This window comes from Aricia agestis, chromosome 16 (genome assembly GCF_905147365.1).
Source record: "Aricia agestis chromosome 16, ilAriAges1.1, whole genome shotgun sequence".
Lineage (NCBI taxonomy): Eukaryota > Metazoa > Arthropoda > Insecta > Lepidoptera > Lycaenidae > Aricia > Aricia agestis.
Genome location: NC_056421.1, coordinates 5,498,983 through 5,520,387, shown reverse-complemented (window position 1 = coordinate 5,520,387; position 21,405 = coordinate 5,498,983). Strand labels below are relative to the sequence as shown.

Genomic DNA, 21,405 nt, shown 5'->3' with positions numbered 1-21,405 from the left:
GTCAGCAATAACTTTGCACAAATAGGCAAATTTCAGTGCCACACTTGGCGGATTTGCGTATTTGATCACATGTCTGGCGCCCGCATTAGGTCAATGATTTCATAAACGATGGCACACCTTGGGAGTACGATGGCTTCTTGCAAGGCTACTTCTTCATTATTATAGGACTTACAATTATGTATGTGGATATTGTATATAATATTTAGTTACAAAATTGTAAACTTTATTTTAAAAGATTAATTTTTTTCTCACTTTTATTGGTAAAAAAGTGGGCCCCGTGCGAGTTTCTTACGCCGATTCTTCTCGCCGGGTTAGTTCCCGAACCGGTGGTAGGCATCATGTAGGACATTCTGAAAACATTTATTTTAAATTTATTCAGAAATAAAACAATTTTGATTTGATTTTATTAATAAAGTATAAAGTAATCTATATACTTATAAAATTACATGTCCTGACTGACTGACTGACTGATTCATCATCGCTGAGCAAAAACTGTAAAAGTTACAGCCACGAAATTTGGTGAGTAGGGTTGTTTTATTAAGTAGACACCCACTAAGGAAGGAATTTTGAAAATTTTACCCCGAAGGGGGTGAAATAAGGGTTGAAAGTTTTAATGAAAGTCCGTCTATTCTTGAGTTAGAAACATGAAACTTTATTTTTGGGTTACTGATTAAAAATGAATGGATACGTATTTAAGCGTTTTTGTAAATTCTACCCCCAAGGGGGTGAAATTGGGGTTGAAAGTTTGAATGAAACTCGGTTATTTCTTGAGTTAGAAACATGAAATTTTATGTTTGGGTTACTGATTAAAATGATTGGATACGTGTTTAAGCGTTTCTGAAAATTCTACCCCCAAGGGGGTGAAATAGGGGTTGAAAGTTTAAATGAAAGTCCGACATTTCTTAAGTTAGAAACATGAAAGTTTTTTTTGGATTGCTGATTAAAAATGAATGGATAGGTTTTTAGAAAATTATTTAAGCGTTTTTAGAAATTCTACGTGCACTATAATTTCTGCACGGTCCCTATAGGTAATACATAATTATATTACAATTATATTACATTGGTAAATCTTGTTGTGTGAGAACACTTTTTATTTATGTGTAAAACAAACTTATTACTATTTATATTTGTTTTAAATTTGTTTTTCATTTAATATAAGTTTATATTAGATACTATGGAAGCTCCCGGGTGGTGAGTATGAACTTGGAATTATAATATTTACATAAATAACTATTGAAAATTATTGTAAAAGCACAATAATGTTTTAACATAATATACATATTACACAAGTATTTAAAAAATATTATATTTCTAAACCTTTATGTACCAAATATTAACACAAATACTGCATTTATAAATTAAAAATATTTATTGTTCAATGAACACTTCCTAAAGATTTAACACATAATAATTATTACAGTACGACATTTATTCAAAATGGTAAAAAGGTATACAAGACACGACTAAGTATTAATAATTGCTTTGTTTTATTCTTATCATTACTTAAATAATTCCATCTAACAATATCCGCCATGGCCCATGACACGGTTCTCGAAGTGAAAAGATTTCACGAGTCTCGGAGGTGCCGGGAAGATTCCGTAAAAACGGCTCTAATCCTCGGATAATTTTCCGACGTCGGTTGTCAAACTCCCTTCCGCGGTGAGATCTTATCGAATCCGTGGCGGAAACTATTTCACTCATACAAAAGAAATGTCACTACTGTCAAAATGACAGCAAAATCGGAAAGTATTCACTTGTCATTTGCTTGAAAGTGAAATAGATTCCTACATCGGAAAAATTCCGCGCGGAAACGCTTAGTGAATCACCCAGCTGGTCAGATTAGTGTGAAAGCCCGAGAAAAACTTAAGTGTCTGCCATTTTACAACCGTGAGAGAGAGAAAAAATTTGAGAGCCAATTTGTCGATAAAATATTCCACAGATCATGACATCAAAGGATCGGACACCGGTGTCGGGACACATTGTATAAAAAAAAACCATATTTGCCTATTTTGTCTCCATGTACAATAATACATAGAGACAAAATAGGCAAAAATATTTTTTTTATATAATATTAAAAAATCATTTTTGATATCAATCTATACTAATACTAATATACTAATAATATTATAATTGGGAAGAGTTTGTTTGTTTGTTTGTTTGAACTACTTTTCGTTAATCTCAGGAACTACTGGTCCGATTTGAAAAAATTTTTTCAGTGTTAGATAGCCCATGTATCGAGGAAGGCTATATTTTATCGCGCTAAGACTAATAGAAGCGAAGAAATAGAGGAAATTGTGGAAAAAAACGGGGGAAATTACTTTAAAGGGCTTATCTCACGTATCTGGTATTTGGCACAGATAAGAAGTAGACCACGTGAAGGATCATAGGCTATTTTTTGTGGACTAATTTGTATGTGAAATATCTAATTTACGCGGGCGAAGATGCGCGGAACGTTATATTTCGCGTGGTCACGACATCATGCGTAAACGGCTGGACACATTTTGCTGAAATTTGCTATAAAGATACTACGAGTCCCGAAAAAGAACATAGTATACATTTTGTCCCGGAAAATGTACGGTTACTGAACAATATAAGTACTTTTATGATTTGCGCGTAAACTGTTCAATCTATTTTGATGAAATTTGGTATGGAGATACTTTGAGTCTCGGGAAAGGACAAGGAATACTATTTTGCCCCGGAAAATGTACGGATCCCGCACAATAAACTTTTATGATCATCACCTAAACTATTCAATCTATTTTGATGAAATTTGGTATGGCAATACTTTCAGTCTCGGGAAAGGACAAGGGATACTTTTTATTAACCCCCGACAAAAAAGAGGGGTGTTATAAGTTTGACGTGTCTGTCTGTCTGTCTGTCTGTCTGTCTGTCTGTTTGTCTGTGTGTGTATCTGTCCGTGGCATCGTAGCATCCAAACGGATGGACCGATTTTGATCTAGTTTTTTTTGTTTGAAAGCTGACATGATCGAGAGTGTTCTTAGCTATAATTCATCATCATCAGCCTGCTCAGTGCTGGACAGTTAGGGTTTATCTGGTTCATGAAAGGCCGTTTGCAACTTTGTATTCGTTTGATGGGTTTTATATTTCATTCTAGTTCGTGGCATTTGTGAATATACAATATACGTATGCACATATTAATGGAAAGTTGACCTGGTGCTGCAGCATCACCTGGTAATCAATAGGATATCCAACTCCTCGCCAACTTAGAGCAGAGGTTTCGTGTTTGGGTTCATTTTAATTGCGACAACCAGTAAGAAGTAGATAGACAGTAAATATTTACATACTGCTGCTGCAGCATCACCTGGATTCTATAGGAACCGAGCTTCGTATGAACCCAAAGTGGAGGTTTCATGTTTGGGCTCATATTAACGGCCTCATTGAAAAGGACATTGATAGATGGTAATTATGAGAATATGATTATGTTGATAGGAATTATTCTGCACTATAACCAACACAAGTTTAAAAAGTATGAAATAAAATTAAATTAAGAAATTTAAAAAAAACCCCGCCAAAAAACTTTAAAAAGTTATGAAATAATATTTCATGCCTTTAAGTTCAAATAATTCCTAACTTCTGTAAAGTAGTATTTTAGTCCATTATTGTTGTCAAGGTGTGTCGGGGGACCGCTAATATAGATGTTTGATTTGAGATTTCACATAACATTATAGTTTAAAGATCAGGGGGCCTATTATGAGCTCTTAAATCCATTTACTTTACGTCCTTATACAGTCAGATAAGGACGAAAAAATAATGGATTTAAGAGCTCATGATAGAGGCCCAGTTCACAGCGAACCGAATGGAGATAATCAGCGACTTGGCGGTTGTAGGTTGTAGTTTACTTGGCGGTCCCCCGACACACCGTGACAACAATTATTGACTAAAATATTACTTTACACAAGTTAGGAATTATTTGAACTTAAAGGCAGTAAATATTATTTCATTACTTTTTAAAGTTTTTTGGCGGGGGTTTTTTTAAATTTCTTAATTTATTCCCGGAAAATATACGGTTCTCGCACAATAAACTTTTATGATTCTCGCCTAAACTATTTAATCTATTTTGATGAAAGGTGAATGCCCAAAAATGTATGGACCAAAAACCCGTAATCGATTGAAACCATTTATATGTGGCATAGTAGACTACTTATATTGTATCCTAAATACAAAGTCCTTTAATTGGATTAAACAATCACCGAGTGCTTTAAAAATGATCGTTACTAATTGACTTTTCATAAAGGAATTTATGATAGTTAAGACGACGCGATGCTACAAACGATAGTGTGGCGATTAGTACGTAGTAAAAAGATTTTTTATACAGATGTACAGTGTTTTAATTAATTATGTATGTTAGTTTGGTATAGAAAATAATCTGTATACAATACTGTTTTTTTAGGATTATTAAGTACACAATATCGGTTATTTGATCGTCTCTTTTTATAAAATAAGGGGGCAAACGAGCAAACGGGTCACCTGGTGGAAATCAACTATACTGTCGCCCATGGCACACTCGCAACATTCGAAGAGCTGCAAGTACTTTACCGGCCTTTGAAGGTTTGCAGGTCGTATTGAAAGTATAGTGACAGTTTATTTCAGAGTTTTACAGTGCGCGGCAGAAAGTAACGCAAAAAACGCACGGTGGAAAACTGCCACTCATCAAAGTGATGAGAATGGTATATTTTTTACGTGGAGCGATGGCGAAAAGTTGCAGGAGGTATGATAGCGAACAATTTCTTAGAGCACTCCCCGTGATACATCCGATAGAGGATGTATAATGAAGCCAAGGGTGGTTTAGTTTATTCTTAAAATATATAATATTTGACATACTTTTTTAGGGTTCCATACCCAAAGGTTAAAAACGGGACACTACCTATTACTGAGAGTGAGACTTCGATGTCTGTCTGTCTCCAGGCTCTTACTCACGAACCGCTATAGCTAGACTTCTGAAATCTTCACAGATTGTGTATATCTGATGCCGCTATAACAACAGATAAGTACTAAAAAGTAAATAAAATTATGATTCAAGGGAGGCTCCCATACAACAAACGTGATTTTTGCCCTTTTTGGCTCCTAATCTATAATGGCTATAATATGTAGACACATGATTTTCTTACGAAATCCTCAATTATGTATGTACTTTAATATTTAATCGCAAAATTAAAATAAAATAAATAATTAAGGGGGGCTCCCATACAAAAAACATTTTTTTCCCTACTTTCGCTTTATAACGGTACGGAACCTTTCGTGCGCGAGGCACTTGTCCTTTTTTTCTATTTAATTGTACATACAACTGTATCTATCAACATCGCTTTCACGAGAAAGATCACAAAAACAAAGCAAATAACTAGTTGATTCGAAGTAGATACCACACCGTGTATCTTAGATTTTTGTTTTCAAATTATCGGTTTCGGTTATGGTTTAGAAAAAAATTAATTGCATATTTTCAATCTACTATTTATGCTCTACTTTGCTGTACATAAATTATTTTAATTGACTATGGGTTTTTTTTGGGCATAGTCCTTTGGCATGGAGATTGGAGATACTAATGTGAATCTGGGACAAGGAATGTTTTTTGTCTCGGAAAAATGTGCGGTTCCCACACAATATACTTTTCTGATTTGCGCGTAAACGACTCAATCAATGTACGGGAACAACTATAAACTAAAGTCTACGCGGACGAAGTCGCGAGCAACAGCTAGTATAATATATAATATAACAGGACGCTCAATTCTTATAACATCTTAGTTTATCGATATGTTCGACAAATATCAACCGAGTGTCCCATCACTATAGACCGCCATGTTTAGTTCTTGGCAATATGGCGCCGGCCACACTTTTTTGTAGTTATGTCACTTCCATCTGTTTCCTTATTCATTGCTACGTTCTTAAACATACTCATAAAGTTAATATACCGCTAGGCTAGCGGTATATTAACTTTATGGGTATACTTGGGAGAGCCATGCTTCGGCACGAATGGGCCGGCTCGACCGGATAAATACCACGTTCTCACAGAAAACCGGCGTGAAACAGCGCTTGCGCTGTGTTTCGCTGAGTGAGTGAGTTTACCGGAGGCCCAATTCCCTTTCCTATCCTCCCCTATTCCTTCCCCTTCCCATCCTTACCCTCCCCTATTACCCTATTCCCTCTTAAAAGGCCGGCAACGCACCTGCAGCTCTTCTGATGCTGCGAGTGTCCATGGGCGACGGAAGTTGCTTTCCATCAGGTGACCGTTTGCTCGTTTGCCCCCTTCTTTCATAAAAAAAAAAAAAAACTCGACACTGGCCATGGTTATAGCCGAAGTGCCATTATAAGAAAAAAAAACTGTATACTCTTTGCTGCTGTCAAACTTTGTCAAAAGTCAAAACAAATGCAACGAAAATATTTTAAAACAAAAAGCATTAGAAAATATTGTTTGTTGTAATTATGATTTTTATTGTAATTATGAAGGATACCAGAAACACGTTGAAGAAAGTGTTGAAATTAATAATGTAAGATGAGAAAAACCATTTACAGTACCTAGTCAGTGTCATTGAATATTGTCATTGTTTTGTGCAACCATCTCTGATCTCGTGCAACATAACAATATTTTTAGCATTAAGGATAAATGGTTATGGAAAATATCCCTGAAAATGGGAGCCGAATAAGCGGTACAATTGAAAATTTAATTTATTAGTCTCCACCTAAAAGCTCTTAAATAAAAACACACAAAATGGCATCAACCTCACAAAAACCTGGTACCAATGAGGGAGTTTTCGAGCTCATTACGTCGCTATGTGAGAAAACTGCATCCAAATACCGTAAGGCTGGGCAACTGCCCCTAAAATGTGACATTTCCAAAATGAGATCTTTAGCCTACGAAATAATTCTCAAGAAGACATCAAGCAAAGTCTCAATATCTAATACTGATCCCTACATAGACCTCCTTTCGTACAATTTTGCTTTACATAATACTTCTCAAAATACTGCGGAATATAAGAGATCTTTGGAATTAAGAGATATTATTGACACTATGAGAAATACAGATTTCGGTGACAATAAACAGCATATAGAGAATGTTCTAAAGTTATTGAATGGATTGAGAGATACTGATAAGCAAGATGTGTCACAAGAGCTTTTCCAGGTAAAAATTCAAATGTACAGTAAATTCTTATACAAATCTTGGTAAAATAATATGTTTAATTTTGGATCCTCTCAGCAAATAAACAAAGGATAATGAGATTAATGGATAATGTAAATTGTGAAGTTAATGAATTATATTATCAGATGATGTTGTAAGACAGTTGCGTGCCAAAAAGGCCCTTTATTATATCTGAAAAAAAAAACCTTTATTATCTTTGCATTTAATTTTTATAATTTTCAATTTCAGAGACCATTTTCATTTGGGTTGCTTCACAAAATGTTGCCTAAACCTCCTAGAGAAGCTTTTGGTTCGAGTGAACCATACTCTTACTATCCATCTCATGTGTTTGAGCTGCCCTATTCTGTGAGGAAACAGGCTGATGTTGACAAGAGCTCTCTATGCTACACTGACTATACTGTGGAAACTTTTGAGTCCAAATCTTGTGAGCATAACATAAGCTAAATCTTAGCAAAAGAGTTTATTTTTGTGTGTATACTTTTATCACAAAAAGCTTTTAAGTAATAAAGTAATATGAGTGAACAAAATAGCAGATTGATTATATTAAAATATTTTTTGCAGTATTAATAGATCCATCAAAACAAGGGACAGAAGTGAAGTCATTTATGAGTCCAAAATCTATTAAAACCATATCATCCAGTATAACTCCGAATAAAGATAGTAACATTATGATAGACTGTCCGAGATTAACAGCCCCAAGGGATCTGCAAATACCCAAATCAACTTCAACATCTAATGTAAAGGTATGTTTTAGTTTTAAATTTAAAAATGTGGTGTATTGTAGTGGAAATTTTGTTAAGCCATGAGCCTTTAGCAGGGGTAGACAACAGGAGGATAGGTTGAATCTCGGACCGTGAAATATTGTAATATAATATTTTATACCAGGTACCGATTAATACATAGATGAGGTATACATAATACCTTTATTAATTAAAATAATATTTTTAAGCTACATAGGACAAGTGTGTTTTTTTCTGGACCTTGTTAATTTCCCACAATATCCGGAGCCCGCCTAAAATTACTTGCCGACCCCTGGCCTATAGTATCACTGAGTTATTTTTTATTATTGTGATGAATTTTTTAACCTCATCGTAAGTTACTTATCTTGGATTAATTAATACCAATTTTATCATTGTAGGTGTCACTCGGAAGTCAAAAGGATGATGTGCTTGAGGTATTTAGATCCAAAGTGAATGAATCTATAGATATATGGGATGTTGTTACAAAAATGGATCAGGACATTCCAGAAGATATTTGGGACTATGTTTGTAAGTAATATATTATGTACAGTGCAAATGTGCCATTGAAGGACTTGTTTATTAATAACTAGATGTCCTGGTGAACTTTGTATCATTTTCCTCATAACATAAACTTTAGTAATCTATTGAATATAACTTTTGAGTCACTACTTATATTTTGTTTTAGCTACTTTTTAAGTAGTTACAGAAATTTTAAAATACTTTTACCATTTAAAAATACTTTGAATAATATATTTGTGTTGTAATAGGCAACATTACACAAAGGTCGGAGCAGAGGGCGCTACTAGCACATTATACATATAGGCTATAGCACAATATACTACTACTATACTATACGCTATGCTACTAGCATATTACACAGGTCATATCAGAATATTGACACAAACATATCAAACCTTGAACAAATTTTATGTTTCTTATCTATGATGGTGCTGCCGTCTAGCTTGAAAGTAGATAGATAGATAGATAGAAAATACTTTATTTGTACAAAAATTAGAATTTAAAATAATATATGATCCTGTACAAACAGGCGGTCTTACCGCTGAAAGCGGTTTCTTCCTGACAACCTTATTACATTATATTACAGAGAAAGTATTACAATAATTATACATATTATATCATTATCATTATATTTTTCAGCAAAACTTCCACCAGTGAATGATCGACAAATAATCGCAACATCTGCAAGGGAAATGTTGCTGTGGAGGCAGACTTACGGCGGTCAGATCTCAGACCTCAATATTATATCAGAGAAATTGTTTATAAGGCATTTGATGTATTTAATTAGTAAGTATAAAAAAAAACACTACTACTGACTACTATGTTGTTGACATTCCTAATATTTTGAAACAAAAATAATTTGCCCATTAATAATAGGATGACTGGCTAATGATGGGTTAGTTTGGCCTCTTTTTTTTATAGACAGTTAGACAGTAGATTGATGTACTGCAAATTGTTGAATGTATCTAAAATCAATCATTAAATTGATCCATACACCTCTACAGTAACAAAATATAAACTTATTTTTAACTTATTTAGACTAATTCAGAATTTTGGATTTTAAATTAAATAAGATTATTGTATTTCCCTTATGTATTTAAATAAAAGTGCATGAGAAAAGAACATAAACTATTTGTCTTTTCCAGTTGGTATAGAAACAAATTCTTTCCCATTCAATGAGGAAGCCAATTGTTTTTGTATGAAGGACAATTTAGTTCTCGAAGGTGTTTCAAAGGAGCTGTTAAAAGGATATGTATCACCTCTACTTGTTGTTGGGACATACTACAAAAGGCTTTATAATTTTGCTTTCAATATGAAAATTGAAGACACCTTACAGAGCGGAGGACTAATCTATGAGGTAGGTCTGCCTAGAATAGCATGAAAATGTAAAAATAATAATTGAAATATGTTATATTTATTCTTCTGATACCGACCTACCTTGTTAATGATCTACCAAGCAGCGAGTACTTGCGCCCCAATTACTCCTCAACTCTCAAAGAAACATAAAATTATACACAATAATTGGATGACGCCAAAATTCTTGTATTGCGCGGGAACCATCGATTTTTCCGGGTTAAAAAGTATCCTATGACATTTCCTGGGACTCAAAGTATCTCCTTATCAAATTTCAGCAAAAACGTTTCTGCTTTTTGGGCGGGAAGAGGTAACAGACAGACCGGAGGCCCAATCCCTTAAGTACCCTTTTCCCTTCCCTACCCTCTCCTATTTCTTTCCCTATCCTCCCTTTTTCCCTTCCCTACCCTCCCCTATTACCCTAAATCAAAAGGCCGGCAACGCCCCCTTATTTCATAAAAAAAACAGACATTTTGCATTTATAATAGTAGTAAAATATTAATTCACTTCAATTTCTTCATCAATGTTTAAATTTTGCGTAACCTATATCTTACATGTTTTTTACAGGCAGCAAGGGAAGTTATCAGGCAGTACCTACTAGACTTCAGACTTACTGCCACCGATATATACGAGGAGTGCTCCAAGAATGTCAGCGAGGATTCCAACTGTATGCCAACGTTGTTACAAATACTACATCACATTGAACCACTCAAATATGAAATCGAAACTATGGTTTCCATCTATAAACTGTCTGATAGTGGTAAGAATAACAATCTTTTTCTTTATGTGAATAAAACGAAAAGTTTATATTACGGGACAAAATGTTTTTCATGGTTTGATGTAAGCATTGTTTGCTGCTCGCCAGGATAGAAATACGACGAATTATGTAAAATAGTTGCGCTGCACAATATTTAGTTATTATGTTATTATTATAAAGTTTTTGTTTTTTGTTTGCATTGCATTAGGCTCCTAATTACTTAACCGATTATGATGAAATTTGTGCGTCAAATTAAGCTAAAGGAGTAGAGTAGACCATGGAGAAGAAAGATGCTACAAATTCTCTAGTAGTGTACTAAAACAAAATACAGTACATTAAAACTTTTTGTTTTGCAGATTCTTCCAGTTCAATCCCTCGTGGGGCGGAGCTTATGTCATACATGTTTAATGAAATATCTCTAGTGACACACAAGACAACGGCTCTTGTGTTGTACAACTCCTTATTTTCTATTTGCAAAGTGTATTATAAGTAAGTTAACTGCATAATATTTGCCTGTGTCGATTTTTGCCTATTCTTTACGAGAATGCGTTAAAATCAATCAATGAAAAATGCTACACTTGTACTGTGTTCTGTGTTCTCTATCTATCTGTTCTGTAATCTATTCTGTGGTAATACACGAAAAAAGTAAATAATTTTTTTATATCTTTATTTAAATAAAGGGCTTTTGCCATACATGGCATGCCAGCCCCAAAAAATAAATTCTTGTAAATGGAATATGCTATTTTTCATCCAACGGTATCCATGTGCGACGTAAATTGACGCATATATTTTTTGTAACTTTTGACGTGATAACAATAGAAATGTTACAGATTCATAGAACGTTTCATATTCGAGGGGGAACTGGATGATCCATACAATGAATTCTTCATACGCAAAGACAGCCAATATGTGAACTCAAGGTCGAAGCGATACTGGGATAAGGGGTTCTATATTGTTGCTAATTCTGCTATACCCGAGTTCTTGCGACCGCTGGCATCGTTTATATTACTCTGTGGAAAATCTCTGAGACTGCTAAAGCTGTGTAATCCTGGGGTAAGTCATATATTTTATAGTAAATATAATAATTCTAGGGAGTGTGGCAAAGTGCGCCTCCTAGTGGAAAAATAGCTATATTTCGCACTTGCCGGGTAGGCGCACTCACTATATTATTATGTCTCGTGATAAGGCTGCGTTTTCATCCGAGCTGTGTTGTAAGGAATGTGTTTTTAAAATTCAATAGAATCTCTATGTTTAGCGAGTTTTGGAAAAACGACAACGAACAATAAATGACTTTTAACGTAGCTCCGGTAGAAAAGCTGGTTATAGTTACTGGCTGGCTTATAAATTCACTTATTAACCAAAATAACTTAATGTGCGAATATTCCACGTAGCACAAACTTACGCGCTGCCTTTTATTCCTTAAGAGGATACAACAGGGGCTAGAGAAATGAAAAAAAAGTACGTGTAATATCTATAGCTGTCTCCCTTACCTCAAGCCTATACCGCAGAACGCGATAGAGACAACTGCAGAAAATCCAGAAAATCAACGATTCGTTGTCCCCTGATTCCTTCTCCAAAACTTAACCGATTTAAGTACTTTTTTCATTAAAGATTAAAAAAAGGCTTGAGCTGTGTTCCTATGTTTTGCTTTTTTTGTATAATCTAGCCAAATCTGTTTTCTGGACGTTTGAACACAGCGGAAAATCTGGCAATTTTTTTGGGTTTTTGAACGTTCATATCTTTTTTAATAATTAAATTATGAAAAAAAAGAAAACATAGGGACATTGTATTAGTGGCCGTAGATATTTAGGAAAAAAATTATAACTCTACTAGCATTATCCAGGGAGGAAACAGGGGACAACGTTTGTATGAAAAAAAGGGCGGTGTGGAATCCTCTTAAGAATACTTGCTTGTTAAAGTTTACACCCATTTTTGGTAATTTAGACATTAAATAAAAACAATACAATATATTCTAGGATCCACTAGTTGCACTTCTGTCAGCAGCGCATCCGTCAGTGCGTGCGTGCTCAGGATGGGCGGGGCTTGAGCGTGCGCGTCGCCTACTGCGTATATACCGCACGCGCTGACTTTAATTACCTAGGAAGAGTTGTTAATTAAAGATAACATTTATTCCTGCAAATGACATTATAAGCCCTGTATTTTTAGGATCCACTAGTTGCACTTCTCTCAGCGGTACATCCGTCAGTGCGTGCGTGCTCAGGATGGGCGGGGCTTGAACGTGCGCGCCGCCTTTTGCGTGTATACCGCACGCGGTGTTTGTTCGTGGCGGGCGAGCGAGCGTCACTACAGCGACTGTTGCTGCAACGAGACGCGGAGAGGAAGGCGTTCGCGGAAATGGCGACACTCAAACAGGCGGAAACGATGGAGAAGATTGTAGGTGGGTATTGGGTAATATTATAAGGACCGGCATTATAGCTACTAGTATTATTAGGTAGGTATATGGGAGGGATGGGATAGGTCATGAAACTAGGAGAGAAAATATTAGTGCCTTTTGTTACAATTTTGAAAGGTAACGTGCGTAGGTGCTACAAATGTTGCCATTTCATAGCGATTACATGTAAAATATAGGTCTATTATCTATAATATTATCCTTGTGTCTTAATATAATTAAACCTTCTTTCTAGCTGAGCGTAAAAGGCTGGCGCAATTAATAATAGCTGAGAAGCAGCATTCTCTTAAAGTTTTGGAAGCGGCAATGGCGGAAACTAGAGCTGCTAAGAACAAAGTGAAACAACGAGAAAGAAAACTTCATGAATTAGAAGCCGCAGCTGAAAAAGCTACCGAAGAAGTGGATTCGAAGTTGAAAGAGGACGAAAGGTAAGATACTTTTTAATATACTTCCTGAAACAAATCTAAAATTTTAAAGACCTGGTAATCGAAGAAAAAATATGTTATTATGTCTATTTAAGAGTTTGATTTTATTGTGTTTGCAGCAACAAAATAATGGAATATTATTCGAAACTTAATATGGAAGTAGAAAAAAGCAAACTACACACTGAATGGAAAATAAAACGCCTACAATTAGATGAAAGTAGAATGCAACTGCTGTCTACAGAAGAAAGAAATTTGAAACGAGAAAAATTAGAATTGGAACACCAACGAAATGAAGATGTAATGGCTATGTCCATACAGAGTATAGATTTTAAATCGGACGATGATGAAGCCAAAAGTATCGTACACTCAGAAGAAACGCTCGATAATGTGTCTACCGATATTGATAACACAAGTTATGAAAATGCAAATGAAGAAGCGATTGAAATTGAGCAGACACAAAATCAAAATGCAGCTAGATACAAGGCAAAAGCTCAGTCATCGAATGATATGTTTAGCGCTATTTGTAATGTAGCTAAGAGTATTTTTGGTGTTGGGAGACAAAAAGAGGAGGCTTGTGATAACGAAGTAAAAATTGATACCGAAGGAAACATTGTTAGTGTCGATGAACAAAGGAATGTCGCTGCGAACAAAGTAACAAACTATAAGAAAATTGAGAGCAACACAAACCAACTCAATTATTTAGAAAGAAAGCAAGCAGCTCTGCAAACTAAACAAAGGGTCATGGCACATGAATTGGGATATGACAATGAAAATAATCAGGTCAAGTCTGAAGTTCCGGAAATAAAACTGACGTCAGTTGATGAAGAAAATAACTTTGAAGACAACTGGTGTTTTGCTGAAGCTAGAAAAAATAAAATTAGAGTTTTAGGTGCCGAATTTGGAGACACCATTGATACACCAATACAACAATCCGAACCTAGAAATATCGCACAAAAAGAAGCACTTATTAACAAACAAAAAGTTCTAGGCGTTGAGTACAACCAACCTGCAGTTAATGTGCCTGTCAAAGAACCAGCAAATATAGCTCAGGAAGAAGCTCTAAGAAATAAGCAAAAAGTTCTTGGTGTAGAGTATAATCTTCCGGCAGAAAAATATATTATAAGAGAACCTGCAAATTTAGCTCAAGAAGAAGCCATTATGAACAAACAAAAAGTACTCGGTGTAGAATATAATCTTCCGGCAGAAAAATATACTTCAAGGGAATCTGCAAATTTAGCTCAAGAAGAAGCCGTTATGAATAAACAGAAAGTACTCGGTGTAGAATATAATCTTCCGGCAGAAAATTATATTTCAAAAGAACCTGCAAATGTAGCTCAAGAAGAAGCCATTATGAATAAACAAAAAGTACTCGGTGCAGACTTTGGACTACCAGTACAAGATGTAGTTACAAAGAAACCATCTAATATAGCACAAGAAGAAGCGATTGTGAATAGAAACAAAATTTTAGGCGTCGAGTATAATTTGCCGGCAGAATCTGTAAACGTAAAAGATCCAGCAAATATTGCTCAAGAAGAAGCACTTAGAAATAAAAAGAAAGTTCTTGGCGTGGAATACAATTTACCAATGGAAGTGACTGCTCCAAAAGAACCATTAAATGCCGCACAAGAAGCGGCCCTTAAAAATAGGAATAAAGTACTCGGCTCAGAATATGAGTTAGGTACAGAAAAAGGGAGCGCTAGATTTGATTCCTCTAGGAAATCTAATTTACGTCTCAATCTGAAACCTTATAATGAGACTGATAAAAATGTTTTAACACCAAACACTGCTGCAGTTATGTCGGGAGAATTGTATCCAGGATCAGTTCAGGTAATGATTTTCATGTTTTAAAATCCATTTTATATCTGTACTTAAGGCGAGGTGAAACCCCATTTTGTTATTTCTTGACACCCGATTTACCTAGTTCCAATATAATAACGAAATTTAAAAAATATGAGATATAGAGCACAATATTTAAAAGGATTTAAGCCATAAACATTTTAATAAATTATTATTTTTAACAAAAAATTAAAACCGACTTCCAAGGTAAAAACAGTAATAACATACTTATATTATGAACTAAAAAGTATTAAATAATTTTTCCTATCTAATAGTGCCTTTTTCCGAATTCGGCTAAACCTCAACTATTTCTGTACTCAATCTTCATCATTTTGAAGTCGGTACCAGATAGCTGAATCTTTAGTTCTCTGACAGAATATTTGAAACTTTTGGAACTGGCACCGACTTCAAAATTATGAAGATTGAGTACAGAAATAGTTGAGGTTTAGCCGAATTCGGAAAAAGGCACTATTAGATAGGAAAAATTATTTAATACTTTTTAGTTCATAATATAAGTATGTTATTATTGTTTTTACCTTGGAAGTCGGTTTTAATTTTTTGTTAAAAATAATAATTTCACTCTTTTTAGTTACTTACTAACCATCGCGTAAGTATATTTAATATTCTACGTATCTTAATTCTTATTACAATTTGTTAAGAGTCAGACGTCGTGCTCACAAATATCAGTTAGATAATTTTAAAGAATACATTTAAAATTGAAGTGAACAGTAAACACGTGCTAGCCGCTAGGCAAAATTATTGTACCTATAAACTTGCATAGGAATTCGATCTGTATATGTATCAAAATCGTGTAAATATAAACCGTATAAACGAAGTATTTTTTATACTAATTGCGATTGTGTTTCTTATTCCTATTACGATGTAGATTAGCTATGTATGTCCACACTGTGCACTTTCATCGTCAATTTTCGTCATCTTCTTTCATTCAACTTTCGTATTGGCGCATTCAGTAATTTAATGCGTCAAAGAACGCAACGCCAATATTGTAATTTTTTTTGTTCGGTTGGCCTGAAGGAAACGGGGCACTATGGGAAAAAGACTGACGAAAAATTTTGACGACAAAAATACAACCCCCTATGACCACCCCTTTTTATTATACCAATCGATAGGGGGCGCCAAGGGAAGCAAAAAAGCTCAGATAAACTTTTCTCAAAAATCAACACCTGTCGAATGACAGGCCGAAATGTGACCCTTGTTAGTATGGCGAAAATACTTCAACCCCTTACTATTAATCTAATCCCCTAATCTTAATCTTGGTAAATGTTTACAAACCTACCCCAATTTATTTGACAAACTAGTACAAAAGAAAGTCGACGGAGCCCCGCTACGCGGGGTTCCTATTTCTGGCTGTTGTGGTCTTAGTTCCTACCTAACCTAACCTACTTTTGGACTTTCTGGAGTTTGTTTGTTTTTTTTGGCGGGGGGCTACGCCCTCCCCCCTTCGGTATCCGTGGCTGAGTAATTAAGTAAGACCCACTCATCACATGAGATGCCTTAAAAATACTTCGTAAAGATCAGAAAGCAGATGATCTTATCTGAAGATTACGAAAATCGCAAATGCGAATTTCTTCTAAATGGAGAGTTTACTGGCAGTGGAAACGGTAAGTAGGAGTTTTTCTCACCCAAAACAATCCTGCTTAACCCATGTCACCAACATTTAATTGACGTAGGTTCCTAAACCTTAGCCAAATTTTTCTAAGTATTTTCTCCGTACTAACAAGGGTCACATTTCGGCCTGTCTTTCGACACGGGTTGATTTTTGAGAAAAGTTTATCTGAGCTTTTTTGCTCCCCATATCGATTGCTATATTCAAAAAGGGTGGTTATAAGAGGTTAAAATTTTGACGAAAAATTTTTCTGTCTTTTTTCCATAGTGCCCCGTTTCCTTGAGCCTAACCCAAATGTGTGCCTTACGCTCTGGAGTAAAGGTTGAATTTGTTATTTTTGTTCAATTTGGTGGTACTTGAAATATTATGTATTTTGAAACAACATTAAGTATATTTTTTTGTATTAAAATCGCTTTGAAATGTACCAAATAAATAAGGACATAACGTGATGACTGATGATATTTTATGGTATTGTGTGTATATTGTATCCATATACAACCATGTGAGTTGTGACATTGGTGACCCTGACATGGTAGTGATGATGATGATGATGAATGTAATTTGCATAGTAGCATATGCTTTCAGTTCTTAAAACAGCGCCTAAGCCCCCAAACTTGTATTTATAAGGAATCCGGAGTTCTGTTAGTATCTTCGGAACTATAGTATACCTCGGTGCAAAATCTTGCGTTTTGGTAGCATATGCTTAGGATGCTTCTTATAAAACCAAAATCACCATATGTTTCCATATAAATTTCGTGGAGTTCCCTCGATTACTCATGAATTCCATCATCAGGTCCCCACTTTTGTGAACATGGTACCAAATTGGAGTGAAACCTAATACAACAAAACAAAAATTTCGAAAATCGGTTCACAAACGGCGGAGTGATCGTTGAACATACAAAAATAAAAATTAAAAAAAAAATCTCCACAGCCGAACATATAACCTCCTCCTTTTTGGAAGTCGGTTAAAAATAATACTTTCGCTGTAATTAATTTACAAACTCACCTCCGACAAAACTCTTTGTACGAAATATAAGTATTAACAAGAATGATTTACATTTTATTTTAATAAATTGTTAATGAATCTATTTTGAAAAGGTCGGAAGGCGGAATAGAGCAACAATCTCGAGCTGTCAGACGTAACCAAAATTGGTTTTCATCTGTGTGAAAAATATGTGTACGTACTACGTATACACTTACACAAGCATGATTGAACATGAATTCTATGAGATTAAATTGTCAACGTGCGACACAGTGCCGACTGGACGTCAAAAAAAGAGCGCTGCTGTCATGTATCACACGTCTCTTTTTACCACGCAGTGTTACTGATAGTGACATCTCTCTTGCTCAGGCCTTTGTTTCTCTATTACGCTAGGTATATTAACTTTATGGTCCGATACCGATATGTGGACGCTTACCTTAAGAATACCGAATACGTAACTATGTAACTCCTCCGCCATCTTCATCGTCCGTATTCAAATAAAAACATTAAAATTTTTCAGCTCGACTTAGAAACGCCAACGACAGCAGAAATGCCCATCGATGCAGCAACCTGTGATGCTTTGACACCGAAGAACGAGTACAACAAATATTTCGAATCATCCGACAAGTCACACAGAGACTACCTCACTTCCGAAGGATTCAATTTCTCACTAATCGTAGAGGAAGAAAATATAGAATCAGAAATCGATCAAGTCTATACTCCAGATACATCACCGATAAAAGTGAAATCAAAGTCAACTGTCAACATATTAGATGGCTCCTACAGTCTAGAGAATTTCGATCCATTCGGAGTTAAGGAACATAAACATTTTAGTACAAACTATTTCGAGAATAAAATTAATGATAACAACTCTAACTATACCCATCCGTCTATAATAATGGAGAATGTTAAGAGATCGCCGTGTGATAATAATTTTGCATCACGATTCGAACCTGATATCAAAGAAGATGAGAAGATTACTTGTGATAATATCGTAACTTTGACAGCGTGTTTGCAAAGATCTGTGATGCTGCCTCTAACATATCAGTTAGAAGTCGTCAATAACTCTATCTTAACGTATTTCCTTATAAATCTCGATATGTATGAACATTTGAAGAGTCTAAAGGATTATTTCTTCCTTATGGATGGAGAATTTTCGAGAAGTATTTGCCATAATTTGTTCTCTAAGTTGACTAAGACTGTGAATCCGCAGGAGTTGTTGAATTTTGCGACGCTACACAATATTTTGGATAAAGCGCTTGGATCGTCTATTCTTCGTAAGTTATTTCTTACTTTTATAAAACTTTATTATAAAAAATAAGATAAGATTAAGTAATAGAATAATACCCAGTTCTAAATAAAGCATTTCGAATGATCTAGTTTCAGACATCTTATTTTGCTGTCTCAATGTCAAAGTCAAAATATAATATAAAGCCAAAAGTACTACTAACTACTACTACTAAAATTTGTTTATATATTAGTACTTTCCCGGGACAGTATATTCAATGTACCCCTGAACTTATTTGATTTCCCCCCAGAAATCCTCTTTTATCTTGGTCGAAAACCCCCTAAATCTAGGTAAATCTAGGGGCAAATCCGCCTATTTTGCTCCTATCTTGGTCGAAAACCCTCTAAATCTAGAGGGAAATCCCCTGATCTGGCAACACTGATATGTAGCGACAGAAAAAGAACAACGACAGAAAGACGGATTGATACACTTTAGATTTATTAATATTGTTATAGAAGTTTATTACATAATTATAACTCTTTTTCTTCACAGATATCCACAAGTTTTCAGAGAACCTCTCTTTCACCATATCGGATTCGCCGCTAAGTTTTCAGCACAGTTCGCCTGATGTGCTGCAATGTCTGTCACTAACTTACTCTGTCAGTTGGCCGCTCAATATTATTCTGTCACAAGAGGCGCTCGCTAGATACGCTAAAGTTTTCCAATTTCTGATCAAAATGAGACGAATATCGTGGGTGTTGAGTGAAGATTTTCAAGTAAGTTAATGAAACTTTATCGATTAAAATTATAACGCCGACTGTATGGGCGCCGCAGACTCGATCGCACAAAAAGTCTGTCGTCTGCGATGTCCCTTAGTACAACATAAAAAATGCAATGTTTCATCATAATTTGTTATGTTTCAGAATCTCAAGCTATCAGTCAAGCTACTGAAGTTAGATTCTAGGAAGCTACTCAGATCACCGCAGTACATATCTATACAGATATATAGACACATAATGTCGTCTCTGATGCGGGCTTTAGACAACTATATTGTGACCACATGTATATTGTCATCATGGAACGAATTCGAGACGGATTTGAAGAAAGCTAACACGTTAGATGATTTGTATGAGTGCCATGTAGTGTATATTAAGAAGGTGTTGTTCAGATGTCTACTGAACAATCGCTCGACACTAGTCATGAAGCTATTAAACGATATGTTCACCGTTATACTGAAGTTTAGTCGTGTGTTGAAAGCTGGGTAAGTGTATTTATATTAGCAATTAGGTAACTAGGCGAGCGAATAACTTCTATGTTAAACAATCATAGCGTCTTAATTGCGAAGAAACATGTCATAAGAAAACTTTTTTGGTTAATAATAAATAAGTCATACTATAAAATATAGTGCTTTAAAAATCTAAATATAATAATCAACAAAACAAAAGTTTGTTTTATGCACAGACATAGATCAAGATATAAACCGCATGTGTATGTACTTCGCGTGCCATATCGCGCTTCCAAACGACGAGCAATGCTCGTCTTTCGAAAGTCTGTTCTTTAGTCTGCTATCAGAATCGGACGTCAATCAGAATTTTAAAAATGCCTAAATGCCTAAAAGTGCCGTATTGAGCTGTAGAAATTCAAATAGAAACGTTGGCTAAGATAATGGACACGATTCTTATCATCGGTACGTCACAGTAGGTAGGAAAAAAGTGACACGCTCGTTTTCATGCAAATGCAATGGAGCGACATGCGGTATCTACATATCTTTATCTATATCTGTGGTTTTATGGGAAAGAATATTTAGAAGGTTCTTTTTAGAAGCTCCTACTCCTAACTCATAGAAATGTTTGTCTCTTTCCAGCGAATGGCAACAGAAAGAGACGGGCTGCTACACGCATCCCAACTTCGTCCAACTCGAAGAGTTGTTCCATTTGTTCGAGAAACTCGCTAAATATCTCCACAAAGTGGTCACAAAACTCACCGAATGCGGCTACCAGCGCCATCTAGTGGAGCTACTTACAATGGTGAATCTCAACGGATATTATGACCCGGAGAAATCGAAGGATGATACTAACACCAGTATACAGAGCACTTGAAAGATGAACGCGCGTGCCGAATCGCATCGCATTTTAGAATTCGTTGTATGAATTAATGACGTGAAACCTCGCACATTCGTCCGCACCGTACGCGCCCTATTTCGTGTACTGGGCAAAGGCTGTGTTCGATACGGCTGAGTGAGTTAGTTCTACAATTTGATTGAATTAGTTGACATTAATTTCATGATCAAACCCTTAGGGCCAACGCTAAAACTCGCGCGGGCGCACGCTCGCGTGTGTATACAAGATGTTAGTGTAAATACCGTTATCCTTGAA

General features: G+C 35.4%; 1 protein-coding gene across 2 annotated transcripts; it reads left to right on the top strand.

Annotated features, from left to right (window-relative positions):
- The first annotated feature begins 6,432 nt into the window (after window positions 1-6,432).
- LOC121734624 (gamma-tubulin complex component 6) lies at window positions 6,433-21,321 on the top strand. 2 transcript variants are annotated; one of them, XM_042125215.1, is made up of 17 exons: window positions 6,433-6,503; window positions 6,608-7,135; window positions 7,382-7,577; window positions 7,715-7,896; window positions 8,292-8,421; window positions 9,052-9,198; window positions 9,558-9,769; window positions 10,333-10,525; window positions 10,879-11,011; window positions 11,353-11,575; window positions 12,689-12,920; window positions 13,168-13,360; window positions 13,477-15,184; window positions 18,323-19,079; window positions 19,583-19,806; window positions 19,954-20,291; window positions 20,895-21,321. In XM_042125215.1, exons 2-17 carry the CDS (start codon window positions 6,725-6,727, stop codon window positions 21,127-21,129), a joined length of 5,514 nt encoding a protein of 1,837 aa, XP_041981149.1. In that variant the 5' UTR covers window positions 6,433-6,503; window positions 6,608-6,724; the 3' UTR covers window positions 21,130-21,321. The 2 variants fall into 2 exon arrangements, with proteins under 2 accessions (XP_041981149.1, XP_041981150.1); XM_042125216.1 differs by lacking the exons at window positions 6,433-6,503; window positions 6,608-7,135 and having other exon boundaries at window positions 7,571-7,621.
- The last annotated feature ends 84 nt before the right edge of the window (window positions 21,322-21,405 follow it).